General features: G+C 41.6%; 1 protein-coding gene across 1 annotated transcript in view; it reads right to left on the bottom strand.

Annotated features, from left to right (window-relative positions):
- Positions 1–13,998, bottom strand: part of PRMT8 (protein arginine methyltransferase 8) — a 74,299-nt gene extending 60,301 nt beyond the window's left edge. Inside the window, exon 1 of the mRNA XM_027782431.2 lies at positions 13,351–13,998. Within this exon, the coding sequence (XP_027638232.1) occupies positions 13,351–13,425 (75 nt within the window). The 5' untranslated portion in view covers positions 13,426–13,998. The remainder of the gene's footprint in view (positions 1–13,350) is intronic.
- Positions 13,999–14,629: the final 631 nt, after the last annotated feature.

Consider the following 14,629-nt stretch of genomic DNA (forward strand, 5'->3'; position numbering starts at 1 on the left):
CCCAGAGTGGCTGGAGGAGGTGGCCGAGCTTCCTACATCATTTAACAGTATGCAGGCAGAGAAGTATTCAAAAATTTATGCGTATAGTTTTCAGAAGCACCTATTCAACTCGGTGGCTTCCTAGCTGCTGCATCCCACTTTCTGTAGCCTCCAAGGCTTCATCCTAGGGGTTCAGCAGCGTGATTCAATGCCTAGCAATGACCAACTGTGCAGATGCATAACCCTGGCTCAGACTTCTGAAAAAAATCCTAAATTATGAGAGCTTTTACAAAGCCTGTAGCATGGAGCCATGAAAGACAAAATAAGGTGAAATACAAATTTAAAGTTCAAGGATTCAGGAGGAAAAACAATGACGTGAAGAGATAGAACATTCTGACAGAGTCTGAAGATGGCAACAGCAAAATGAAGCATGAACGTGAAGCAACATGACACTACATGAACATTCCCAGCAGCAGCAGAATCTGACCCTTCACCACATGAACACCTGGCCAGCAAAGACTCTGTCTTACGTTGGGAATGATAAGCGTATAGTGGTTTGTCTAGTAACTTGTTAATCCTAACTGCCTTTGATATGTCAGACAATAAATAATTGCTTTGCACTTTTGAGCTGAATATATTCTGCCTACAAGATACTCTCTGGGCATGGTGAAAGGTGCTTGAACAGAGGGAAAGACAGTAACAGTGCCTAAATTTGTGAAGTGGTTTTGAAGAAAAAGTGTTTTCGGGAACCAGACTTCTACGTATTTCTCAATGTACTCTCACTGGCAAAAATGTTCAAATCAATGACCTTTGTGAGAGTGACATTTCATGCATTTTAATTAGGTTGGTCTGACTTGCAAGTGCGCTGGCTTATTCTCTGACCTCTGAGATGTGTAGGTGTTACAGAATTTAAGAAAACATGACCAGTTGTATTTAGTTGCTGAATCAAAGCTGTGAATGCTTGGAAGGGATCTAAACTGAAACAGACAAATCTTTTTCAGTGCTCCCTTTCTGAATTGGGAGTTTGTATTCCTAACAGCTCACCAAGTTAGTTGAATTTAAACTGACTTTAGAGCTTTGTTAGCCCTATATCTGAAATGTGAGCTTATTTCAACTTGAAATGGAAGGCTGTATCTTCCTGTAATTCTCCGCAACTAAACTGAATTTTGTCAGGACACCCATACTGAGGAAGACAGGGAATACAAAAGATGCTACTGAATGAAGATTTTGGACTTTTCTGTGAAACTGTTTTTTTAAACATAGAGTTTCTCTGACAAAATATATATATGTATGTATATAAACATTTAATGTGGTATAAAAGTTTAATCAAGATATTATGATTTTACAGTATATGAGCCCACACTGGCACAGCAGTGTCTTCTCTGATGTAGTTTTAATAACACTGACAATCTGAGTGCACAAAGAAATGAAAGTCACAGCATAATACGCAGTCTGAATTTATGTAAACAAAAAAACTGTGTATATGTATAAAGACATACACATGATAAGTAATTTTGTAAGTAAACCTATTAATGTGCGTTTAAGGAACATCGTGTTTTTCTGTGTGGCTGAAATGACAAGTGATCACAGTGTTAAGGCTGTTACTGTATTAATAAATAGCATAGTCTTGCTCAGTCAGAACTGGTGCTGTGTATTGGACTTGCATTTTAGTTCTAAGATGGGGAGTAAAGTAACTTTCTTGGTTTGAAACAGTGTTAGAGTACGAACTGTTGTGTCAATGTGACTGGATATCTTGTCAGTAATTCATTAATTTTCAGACTCTGGGGCTACACTGAATATGAATGTGTTTTTTTTAAAAGTGATGGTATTTTGTAACCACATTGAAGGAGCTAATTAAACTTAAATCTCAAGTTTAAAAAACCCTGATAAAGGAAAGCTACTCATAAGTCTCCTTAGTAGTGGACCAAGAAATATTAATCTTTCTTCGGACTATAAAGGCAATTGTGTGTACTTCTGATACTGACTATCCTCATTTATAACAAGGATGACATATATGTCCTTAAACACTCTCTAAATTTAGCCTAATGAAGTAGACTTGCTCGTATTTGGCCACTAAATATTACTTGGTTTTGGTACACCTAGTCTAAGAAATTTCGTTGGAAGAGACTGAGGTTAAACACCCATGAGCTCCAGGTTTGGGTAACGTATTTGTTCTCAAGAAAGCTGCAAATCCCACAATTGACTTCAGTGTGTTTTCAGCATTGTTAAGAAACTTGGATATGTATCTAACATTCAGAACACAGGTAATCCCACTTGTTCAGTGGAATTCCTTTTGCTCCATATTATACAAGGTGGATGAGGAATGTTTTTAACTACCCTACTGGTATGGAACTTGATTCTACAATAAACAATCACGCTGAGTGCTACTGACACACATGGGCAAACTAGTGTGTTCAGCATTTCTTGCATTATTAATAGAACATTTACTGAAGCATTCAAAGATCTTCAGCAATTTGTTAACTCCAACAGGTTCTGAACTACACCTGTTAAAAGATATCTATGTAGTATATTTCAAAAGCAGTCATTGGTAGTCATGTTGATATAAAGCAGGCTTCTATAGCTCTGTGTTAGCAAGAGAATAATAAGCTTTTACTATTTCAGACCCGTCTTTTAAACAGTTAAGAAAACGATACCAGAAAGTATACTCCTAACATTTTTACACAGTCATGAAACAAAATGATGAAAACTATTCTTGAACAAACCCACTAGTGATTAATCCTTTTTAATACAATTTTATATATAGACGTGAGCTGGCTTTGAATCTTTATAAATCACAAATAATTCTGCTGAAACTGGTGCATTTACATGAGAGTAACCTGTCTTGAGAACAGAATGCCTTTGTTTCCAGTAGGCATGGTTAGAATACTCAGTTTTACCTGGTGGAAATAGATCTTGCAAGCATAAATGCTTTTGCCTTCTACTTTATAAAGTGACAAAGATATTTCATAAGCACTAAGGAGCATTTTTGGTTTTCTGTTGAGAAAGGAACAGACCTATCAGACATAGAGATGGCACAGAGACTTTTTTCTTCAATAAAATAGTTGTATTGAGGTTACAAGAAATCATGTCTTCTATTACAAAGAAATACTAGAAGAATAATTTTGCATTTTCATTAAAATCTCACAGTAATAAGTGAAAGCACCTTCATTGCTTAAAATACTTGTCTGTCTTTGTCTCCCATTAAGTTTATCTGCTTAAACAAAAATTCTCTTAGAAAAGCAGGACTGAAATTGAATGTCAACTACAAAGAAAACAGAAACATAAACTTAGTTTTGAATTGGCCTAGCTTTGCAAGTTCTAGGTTAGCCTTCATTAATTGTATATGCACTGTTGCAGTACTAGGACTGTAATTCATTAAAGTATGTCTGAAAATTCTAAAAAGTGTGAAATCGAGTTTGGCACTGGAGACTTGAATTAACCTCTTGGTACTGAATGAGAAATTATAGGACACATGCTTCGAACAGCCTTGAAAATGGCAATCAGCTTTTTGATTTAATAGACTATAAAAATTCAGCAGATTAGATATTAATAGAAGGGTAATGCAGTTAAAACAGCAAGCTAGGAAAATTATCTTCTCTGTAACATGTCAAGTTCAGCAATAACAACGTGACTGTGATCAAAAATGAGGTGAGGTAAGAGCCACGGTGGGTGCCCAAGGTGGAGCTGTGGTGAGTCGGAGCTGAGCTGCTGCTCAAGATCCTGACATGGACACTAGTGAGGACTGTCGCATTTTCTCCTGGTTCTACTCATTGGAGTGGTGATGGGAGTGGGTTTCAGAAAACAGTATGTGTGCGTGCAAGGCTGTGAGAGTGGGTGAAAAGTTTTCACTGGCAGCATCTCTCTCACAGTACGGTAAGTCACTTATTTGTGAGATTAACCATTTATTAACAATTTGTGAGACAATTACGGTAGAAGCCAATTTCAATGGAGAATTTCAAGGCAGCTTTAGTACACACACCTTGATAAGTAGTTAAAACCAGTCTTGTGATTTTCTGTGTTATGTTCTTTCCTCATTCATGGTTGGTTTGGGTGAATCACAGGGCTAGAACTACATACTATCTCTTCTTATTCCATGACTGACTAATGTAGTCAAAAAACAGTCACCACTGTTTGTATTCTCTCTGACAAAGAAATTGAGGTTTGCCTTAGACCTTAGCAGCTGTTGCAAAAACCCCCGTTATTTCCTTATTTGCAAACTGTAAAAGGGTGAATTGATTCCCTCTCCTGCTGGCCTCCTGCTACCTCTGCCTATAGCTGCTTGATTCCTGACATTTCTTGGATCTGACAAGGGGACAATGAAGTGCAACAAGAAAATATTCTGCAAGTATACAGGCACCAAAAGGGAGGCTAGGGAAAATGCGGGCCCATCGCTACATGGGGCAGGAGCCCTGGTGACAAAGGATGTGGAATGTGGAAAAGGCCAAGGTACTCAATGTGTTCTTCACCTTGTCTTTACTGGTAGACCAGCCTTCAAGAATCACAGTGTTATTCTGTGACTTTTTGACAGTAAATTTAAGTACATATTTCTACTGTTCATGCTTTTATGGAAATGAGCAGCTTCTCTGGATATTGACTGTATTTCCCTATCTTTCTCCCTCCTCTTTCTTCCTTCCTTCCATCCCTTTTCACCCTCCCTCCCTCCCTTCTTCCCTCCCTGCCCACCCACTTTCCTGCCAGCCTTTTGTCCCTCCCTCCTTTTCTTTTCCACTTTCACAAAATAATTTCATTATGCCCTTTGACCTCCAGTAAATTCACAAAGCACATTCTGTTTCATGACTGAATATAGTATTTTCCACAACAGGACTTTTAATGAGGGCAACTTCAAGTTTGCTACTTCTAATCCCAGAAATCTAAGAGATCATGAAATTTGAAATTTTAGTCTGCAATATACTTTCTTGCACAATAAAATATGTTTCCTATTTTGCCTTCTCTGCCCAATAACTGTTCTTGTACCTCAGTCTTCTGATTTCACACCCTTGGTCTGCTTCAGCTTTGCAGTGGGTTATATTAAAGCCAAGGGAACTGAAAGGGTAACGATGGCCCTTTACCTTTTTTAAGGCTCAACAATACAACAGGCAGAGCATCCCTAAGAATTGTTGAACACCCCCTGCTGCTTGTAAATTCAGCTACTGCTAAGTTTAAAACACCATTGACTCCTAAGGAGGCAACTGTATTATGATGTGGCTAACACTATCTCATTTGATTTCCTTCTGAAACAGCTGTTCCAGCTGTACACAAGATGCAAACCATGGGTAAGAAACAGTGCTGCTTTTCAGATTTGATCTCTCTCTTTCTAGAAGAAATAAACCAGAAATAACTAACCCAAAATACCAAAGTAAAATGTGCCAGATACACAGCTGGGCTCAGCCACTAGAGATTTCTGCAGAATACACTTTATTGACACTACCTGGCCATGTGCTTATAATCAGTTAGTCTTCTGCTATATCCTTCAACTAAGAAAATATTCTTCCTTTCCATTCTCATAACATTTCTGCAGAGCTTTTAGTTAAAAGGAGGTAAGCAACATGCTATATAATACAATGGTCATGGGCCTGAGAAGATGACCTGTAAGAAGAGATTACTGTACAAGGATGCAACTAGAAACTGAAACAGATGGCAGGGTCCCCTCTGCTTTCTAAGTGAGAAATTAAGGTCCACGGCTGAAATAATTTTGGACTGGTAGGTTGCTGTTGGAAGGCCCTGGCTTGGTCACGCATTATTATGGGCTCTGAGACTGGGTTTGAGCTTTCTGGTGATATTAGAAACAATGAAACATAGTCTGTATGGCCAGAAAAAGACAAGAACTGCTAGGTCCTGTGTGATCCCAAGTGTGCATTGTGGGCACTAAAGGAACACTTCAGCACTAATTCTTGGAGACCACTTTCACCATACTATTACAAGAGAGGGAAATGCTATATTTTCTTTTAAAAAGAGGAGGGGGAACTGTAATGGAATGGCTCATATATACTTGGATTCTTGGACAGGACAAGAAGAACACGAGGGACTTAAGCGTAGGGTCCAGACCAAACAGTGTCTTCAAAAATATACACCTCCATGGCCCCTCTTTCAAAGCTGATTTTTTTCCCCCCATACTTTCTCAGAAAAGCTTTTCCCCCCATACTTTCTCAGAAAAGCTTAAGGAACTCCTTTTCTGTGCACAACGGCTAGGAAAGGTGGTAATGCTGCTTTTTAAACAATAATTCACTCTGGGAAGAAAAGATCCAGGTACAACGCAGTCCTCAATACATGCAAACTTCCAAAAGCATGTCTTGACTTCAAAACAGGATATTTTAAGTGAGGGAGAATAGTATTCTTACCTTGTCTATTGTGTCTCTGTCTAAAATTTTAGCTAAACATTTTATTCCCACCTTAATTTCCTTGCATATGTTTTGTTACTGAAATATTCTCTTCATTTTGGAAAGCAAAGACATTGAGATTTTATTTATGGTCATTTAACACTTCACACTCAAAATACAAAGCAAAATTATCTTTAGTTTCTTCACCTAACAGAGTTTTCAGAAAAGAAAACTTGGCAGTGAGTGCTTCTTCAACTAAGTCTGTCTTATTTCCAATTCTGTTTTCTAAATCTCAAAATTGTTGATGAACTAAAATGAAGATAAAGATTTTCTACTCTGGATTTTCAAATTTAGTTTCTATTTTTAGAAATATACAGATTGAAAAAGACAAAATATTAGATACCTTTTAAAATTTGGATTTTTTTGAGATAGGTTTTTCACAACTGGGACCTGAAAAACCTGTCTTATAAGAAATTAATAAAGCCATCATCCTTCATCTTTCTACAGCTCTTAAATGTCAGTTTAAAACTGAAATACTAAGAATGAGATAGTGCCCATCCTCTCACAGTCACTGTGAAGGGAGAAAGTTGTCTCAGCTCCCATGCAACAGCTTTGAAAGCATTAGTATGCCAAGAGACTCCATGGAGCCAGTCAGTACTTGTTCGGGAACACAGGAGTGAGCCAGGTAGGCTGTGACTAGTCAGCAATTGCTCCAAGCTGGCATGGTGAAGACACCTTTATGGCCATTAACTCATCCACTTAGCGGGCAATCTCCTCTTTCCTTCCTTGAGATGAGTGCTTCTTGTTTCTGTTGTTTAGAGGTTATTCCCAAAGAAGAAAGAAAATTATGGAAAGGACAATCCCATTTTATCCTAAACTCTAGATCAAAATAGAGCTGGCATTAAAGCTAGCGAGCAAGACAGCAGGGCAGCAGGATTCTCTGTGGAATTAGAGACAGGAGCAACCAGTTTCATCATTCACCCCCTTTAGCTGTTCATCACTTCATCTGTCAATGGACTGAATTTTGTTGCAAAGTCAGAAAGGTTGAGGCAAAATTATTTTGAAAGATTAGGTTCAATACTTTTTTAACTTCAAGTATTTCTCTGCTCTGCCTGTACCAGTAAGGGCACAAGCCTTCATCTTTTGGAATCAGGCTGAGGGTGAAGCTCTGGAAGGCATGTGAGTCAGTCCTTCCAAGCTCACGTTTGGCGTGGAAGTAGAACAATTACAAAGGTGCTCATCTACACAATTTCTTGCACTCCCCTCTGAGGACTTCACTGCTTTTCACAGACTGTGGCTGGAAAAAAGTCACTACAGCAACTTCTATGTGAAGTGCTCACTAGTAAGGAACCTTTCTTTTAGCATTGCCACGATGACACAATATGATCTGGCCCATGATGTCAGCAGGAAGAAACATACCCTTTCAGAAAAATACCAGTTTTCTTGACACTAAAATGTTGTTCATTAGAACAACCCTACACTGCCAGAGGATAATGTTAAGGTATCATTATCTTAAGACTCTGCTTTGAGATATTGCTGTTATTCTTTATCTAAGCATAAATGGGGTTTGATCCTATTTATATTATTAATGCCAACCAAAAGTTATTTCTTCAATGGGGCCAAAATATTATGGTCAATGTCTTGAATTTTTAGTATTAAATTTAAAAAAGGAATTGAATGCATTTAACTACACCGAGATCTTCAGCTGAGATAAATTAATGTTCTGCACAGTTGAAATTGGTAGGAGAAGATGGCTCAGAGCCATATTTCTGCTCTCCCACTCCTAAATTGGCTAGAAACCAAAAAAGCCCCCATGACTATATTAGAACTGCCTTGTTACTAGCCTAAGTATTTAGTCCGAACGGGAGCACTGTGCAGGATCAAAATGCGGTGAAGGGGAATACTCCCTGCTTTAACTGAGAGGTGCCTTTATAGCCCTTGGGGGTCTGATACACCCACAATGAAAGATTTTTCACTGAGATGACTGGACAGCTTTCTGACTGCCTTGTCAGCAGTGCCAAGCACCTAGAGCATGGGCCACTGCTCTGATCTCTATAGCTCACCTGTACTACTTGCACACACCAGCTATCACAATTTTTCCTGTTCAAAGTTATGTGACATGGGCATGTGACACATCAATCAGTAAGGCTGAAAGGTATGTCATAAGCTGCTTCTTCAGCTAGCTATCTGACACCAGGCCAGACCTCCTGTGATTTCAGTTAAGCCTAAGAAGCACATCACATAGCAGCGCTATTTGTCTCTTGGGTAAACATCACCCACCCATTAATTCATAAATAGTGTTCTGAGGTTCTGAGCAATTTAGCACCACCAAATAATAATCTTCTACCGCACCTTTCACCAATACATCACAGAATTCAACAGTATGAATGGGAAAGCTCAGAGGGATTAAATTATATCTCCAAGATGATCCAGTGTAATAGCCAGGAACAAAACTTATGTTTACTGAATAAATCCAGTCCACCGTTCTGTGTTACGCACACTCTTGCTCTGCTTCTGTTCATTTGTACTTTGATAACTTATTAAAGAGAAACATCTCTTCCTACTCATGAATCACAAACAGGAGCTCATGATTTCAATAGAATTTATAATCTCTTCTCCCTTAAGTAGTGGTATGGCTGGATTTCATGCAGATAGGACATGGCAATCTCCCCACTTCTGATAACAGACCTGTTACTTTCACAGACCTGGATCTCATGATACTGTGCCAATTATATTCATCTGTATGAGGAAGCATGCCTATTATGCCTGTTACCCGAAATCATCAAAAGAATTTTTTTTTCTAATCAAAATCCAAGCTTTGTGTAATAGGACATTCAGTGAGGGTTCGATTTTGCTACAATTAATAAATTACTGATCTCTCTATTCTTAGCCATGAAACAAACATCTTTTCTTTCTACAGACGCTGCACAGTCTTGAGTATAAGGATTGCCTTTTATGAACATTGTATGCATTGTACAAAACCAGCCAGTTTTAGGTTCTAGAATTGTTTCAGTCAGTGAGAAATCTGTTAGGTGTAGATGTATGTCTCTGTTGGGTATGCACATAAACCCTGGCACTTTGTGCTATTGCAGCACTTTGTGCTTATTGTAGCTTTTCAGTACTTAAGGGGGTCTTAGGAGAAAGATGGGGACAAACTTTCTAGGCAGGCTTGTTGTGATAGGACAAGGAGTAATGGTTTTAAGCTAAAAGAGGGTAGATTTAGACTAGATATAAGGAAGAATTTTTTTTTACAATGAGGGCAGTGAAACACTGGAACATGTTGCCCAAAGAGGTGATAACAGATGCCTCATCCCTGGAAACATTCAAGGTCAGGTTGCACGGGGCTCTGAGCAACCTGATCTAGTTGAAGATGTCTCTGCTCATTGCAGGGGGGGTGGACTAAATGGCTTTTAAAGGTTCCTTCCAACCCAAACTAAGCTATGATTCTGTGATTCTGTTTTCTTCACCTGGCATAGGTTCATGAGCTATATTCAGGCACACTTCTGAAATCTCACTTCTTTCAATTTCCTTCCCATCTCTGATATCAGTCCTACTATTAATATGGCTTCCACAATACATTTAAAATAAAAAGACACAGAAACCAAAATTTACAGCAGGTCAGCACTATTAATTTTACAGAATCTTCATGCATATGTTCTACAAAGAACACTTTAACTTAATTTTCTGTCTGAGTGTCTTTAATTATGTGCAGAGAACTCACTTCCAGATCTGTTATCTATGCAGACAGTCCTGTTTTATTTAGGCAAGTCTTCTTTCATGACTAAAGATACAGAGGTTCATTTTTATATCTCGAGGAGAGATTCCACAGCTTTTGTTCCCATGGAACTTCTTTTAAAGTTCATGGGATGGCCAAGGGGAATAAAGATTTTCTGAATCTTTTTTATTTGTTTTCCCCTGTGCACTCCAAACAAGGGTCTGAAACCATTCTAGCAATCTTCCTGTTTGTGGGAACCCTATGGCCTCCAGTGAGGCTCTAAATAGAAAAGACTTACTGTTTTATTTCCCTTGACTTTTATTTTTATACAAAGCACTGTATACCCTCAGACTGCTATGAACACATACAAAAAACCCACTGGTTCCACTTAAACTCTGGCAGACAGACTGGTATCAGGCTGTTATCAGTACAATAAAATTACAGAACTATTCTGACCCTGATCCAAGATCCAACAACACCTGTGGCAACACTTCTACTCACTTAATTATATTTTGTCTCAAGATATAAGGCTATGGGGATACTGGCAATATAAATATCTGTACAATCTGGTACCATGCGAGCACACTTCTGTAAGTTTCCTGGTAAAACAAGGTGTCTTCCTTGACTGGAAAGTAATTACTAGTAAGCTATTGCTTTTCTACTGTCTTGTATTCTTGTTTGAAGTAACAGTGAGTATTGTCTCATTGTAGATTTGGTTTTCTCTTGTTTGTATTTGTTGTCATTATTTCTTTAAACTCTTCAGACTAATGAGCTAGCGCTATGGTCATCAGAGGGAATAAAAAGTTTTTCATACAGTGCCCATGTTCTTTGTCTTAAAGTATTTTTTTAACACCCTACTACTGTTCTATAAAACAGTGTACTTGCCATATTTGACTGAAAGTTTAATTAATGCTCTTAGCTGTGGCAGATTAAAAAAAAAATACTATGAAACTGTAATATAAGTAACTGGCTCAAATAAATCTGTGTAAGAACCAGGTTTCTGGAATGCTTTGAAAATGGGGCATTTTGACCATTTGTTAAATGGTTAAATGGTTAAATTTAACTCTTCGTCTCTCATTATAGCTGAAATATTTCACATCATGCCTATCATCATGGCATCAAAGTACTTCAGAAATTTAGTATCAAATCATGTGTGTTACTGGTACCCCATTCGTTTCAAATGAAGCAAATTTATACCAATTCCTGATTTTCTCTGACACTGTGATAAGTCCAAAAGTGAGACACTTTGTGCTGTATTCCTTTTGTCACAGAACATTTCCAAACTTCAGGAGAAAGTTAGAGAAATACAGGTTTGAAGGTCAAACTGGTATCCTATGACTTTGACAAATATAGATGCTTGACGAGTAGAAGGGCTTCAAAGGTCTTGGCATATTTTGCTTGGTGCACTTGTAAGTCTGCATGTATGCAGACTACTTCTCTCAGTACAGAACAGATCTTAACATCACAAATATGAAAATTAATAAAATAGAAAATATCTTGGCAGGTGTTATGAATGTGTCTGTTCCAATTTTCTTGAGGTAAAAGCACAGCAGGATATGCCTAATCTGCAATATTTTCACTCTCATTTCACAAATCTGTCACTGATGGATACTCTGAGGAGAGGAAGCATAGCATTTCAACACTCTGCTAGCCTGTATGCAGCACTGGAATGAAACTGTCGTTGTTAAGAAAGCCTTCTCCATAAAATGACATTGCAGTTGTGTGCAGCACTGCACAAGCAGAAAGGCAAAGGTGGTTAAACAACAAAAATTTACTAATAGTGAATTGAAATAGAAAAGGAATATTTTAAGAGCTCCTCTCATCTATTTTCCCTGTCTAAATTCCAGTTGAAAAACTGGTTTGAAATGAACTGGCTGTGCTTTTACATTTCTCCTTGCAATACTGCCCAGGATCCTGGGACTTTTAATGCAATATGTGCTGTCAGTACTATGACAGTTTACAGATGTGCAGCCAGACTTCTTGCTATTTATAGATGCCTCTTCTATAAACAGCACTTTATGGGGTTGTAATGCAGTAGCAGGGATGTTCCTTACAAGACATTCATTTAAGAAAATTCTGCTCTTCACCTCGCATGGCAAAGCAGATACATTTATGAAGGTCAAGCAGAGAGAGCACTATTAGGAAGAGAAATAAGGAATTCATGAGGGAGCAGGACACCTGCTGGGAGGACTATTTGAAAGGAGGAGACGTTTGGCAGAGACATTGAAAGAATAAAGAGGGGAACAATCATGTGCTCACTCACACTGAAGCAGTGCTTTTTTTCTTTATTACCTCCACAGGGCAACTGGGCAGGAGGGTCGGTGCCGCCCGTGAACGTAAGGGCAAAGCTGTTGAAGTTGGTCGAGGTGCTTTGCCCTTGGGGTCTGTACATGGCTGTGCTGCATGTCGCTTAACCATGTGCTAAGCGTTCAGCCAGAGCGCTAGGCACAGGGTATTAATAGAAACGGGGAGTTTGGCGCACACTCACACTTTTTGCCTGTCTCCTTCTCACATGCTGCCAGAGAAGCTGGGACTGCATCCTGCATCGTTTTGCTTTCCCAGATCTGAGACTTCGCACACTGCTGTATCCCTTGAGAAGTGTCAGTGAGGTCAAGACAGCCCTATTCAAGTAAACAAGGGCTGCTCAACCCCAGTGTTGAGGAAACCGAAGGTAACGGGGAGGGGGGTGCGGGGTGGGTTTTCTTGCAGAAAGCGTGAGAGCTCGCAGGGTACCCGTTCGGCCCGCAGGCAATGCAAAGCTATTCTCGGCTCGGCTCAGGCCAGCCGGGCACAGGGCGGGATGCTCCTCCTGCCCTCCGCCCCCTCCTCGGGCAGGTTAACACCGGAGAGACACGGAGACCCCGGCGTCCCCCGACCGCCGGCCCCGGCCCCGCGGCTGGGCCCGGCGCGACGCCCGGAGCTGGCCAAGGTGCTGCCGGCCAGGGACCCCCGGTGCCCGCCGCCTCCGCCCGCCGCCCGCCGCGCCCGGCCCCTTCCCGGCCGCCGCCCGCCCCCTCCTCCTGCGGCCCCCCGGCCCCGCGCCCCGGCCCCCGCACGGAGCCTCGCCCCGGCCCAGCCCGCTCCGCTGCTCGGGCAGCCGGCGGAAAGCGGCGGCTTCCGGGAAACAGCCGGGGCGCCGGGAGGGTTCGGCGGGGCGCGAAGTTCTCCGCCCGGGGGGCGGCGGGCGGGGGGCGCATGCAGGAAACCCCGGCGGCAGCGGCGGCAGGGGCCGGCCGGGGGTCCGGGGAAGTTTTCCTGGCACTTCCTGCTGCTTCTGCTGGGGGCTCGGGGCCGGGGGCTGGGGGAGCGCGGCCACCGGGCTCTGCCTCGCATCCTTACCTCGGTGCTGTCGGCAGCGTTCTCCGCCATTTTCCTCCTCAGGAGCAGGCAGCGGGAGGAGTGTTTCATTCCCATAAGAGCTAGCCAAGGGGTTGGGGCTTGGGGGTTGGTGGTTTGTTTTGTGTTTTCAAAGATCACCAAACACTGGCGTACGCCAAAGGATAAAGAGGAAAAAGAAGGGGGGCGGGGGGGGGGAATTGGGGAAAGCAGCAAGAAATCAGTCAGCTTTGTCCTTTCTGCGTCGTCCACGGGAATGTTTGTCTCCTCTTAGCATCGGAGCTCCTCGGGCACTTTCAAGTCCTCTTTCTCCCCTCTCCTCCACCTCCAGCGAGCTCTTGGGATGGGCAGAGAGAGGCGGCACACACTCTTCACGTTAAACTAGAAGGCTGTCGGGCTGTGAGTCCTCCCCTTCAGAGAAAGCAGTCAGGCTAAACAGGAGAGAAGCACCGGCTAAACTGAACTTGGGCGTGCAGTGACCAGCTGGGCATCTTTGTGTCCTGTGGCTACTCTTCCAGAGGCAGAGGGAGCCAGAGACAAAGCAACAGGACAAGGAAATCATAGCCCTTTATTTTCCTTCTTTGGGCTTCTTGCTTTCTCTCTAGGTCCCAGGAAACTTCCTTTAAAGACGATCACACAATTTGCCACCCTTTTTCTATGAATGTCTTCTGAAACAGCAATCCCTCCTTCTCCTCCTCCTCCTCCTCCTCCTCCTCCTTCCTCCCTCCCCCTTCCCTTCCCTTTCCCCTTCCCTTCCCTCTCCTTTCCTTTCCCCTTTCCCCTCCCCTCCCCTCTCCTCTCCCTACCCCTTCTGCTCTTAGGCAGAGCTTGGTGCCCTTCTCTGGGAATTGCATTCGCATGTCTTTCACAGAAAAAAACACTATATCTAGCTCCCCCCACCCTTCGCCTACACCCTCTCACACACAAGCATGCATTCACACGTACACACACACAAGTTGTCTCCCTCTCACACAGACATGCACAATTTTTTTTTCTTCCCCATCCCTCCTCTTCTTTTGAATCAGCAACACTTGTCTTTGCAAGGACTCTCGACAAGGCTCTTAGAGAGCAACTGAAGAAGTCTGCTCCAGCTTCTTTCCTCCGAGTTAAGTAGCAAACCTGCTTTCTTAAGGTATCTTCACGTGTGTGTGCTCCCAGCTTCTGTTTCGCTTGAAGATTTTCAGCAGGATCCACACTTCGTCAGAGAGCCGTGAACTGTAGCAATACGGTCCCAATGCTGATGCAAGTCCTGATGAAAAAGGGGGTGAGGGGGGGGGGGGGA

The sequence above is a fragment of the Falco peregrinus genome, chromosome 6 (assembly GCF_023634155.1).
Source record: "Falco peregrinus isolate bFalPer1 chromosome 6, bFalPer1.pri, whole genome shotgun sequence".
Taxonomy (NCBI): Eukaryota; Metazoa; Chordata; class Aves; order Falconiformes; family Falconidae; genus Falco; species Falco peregrinus.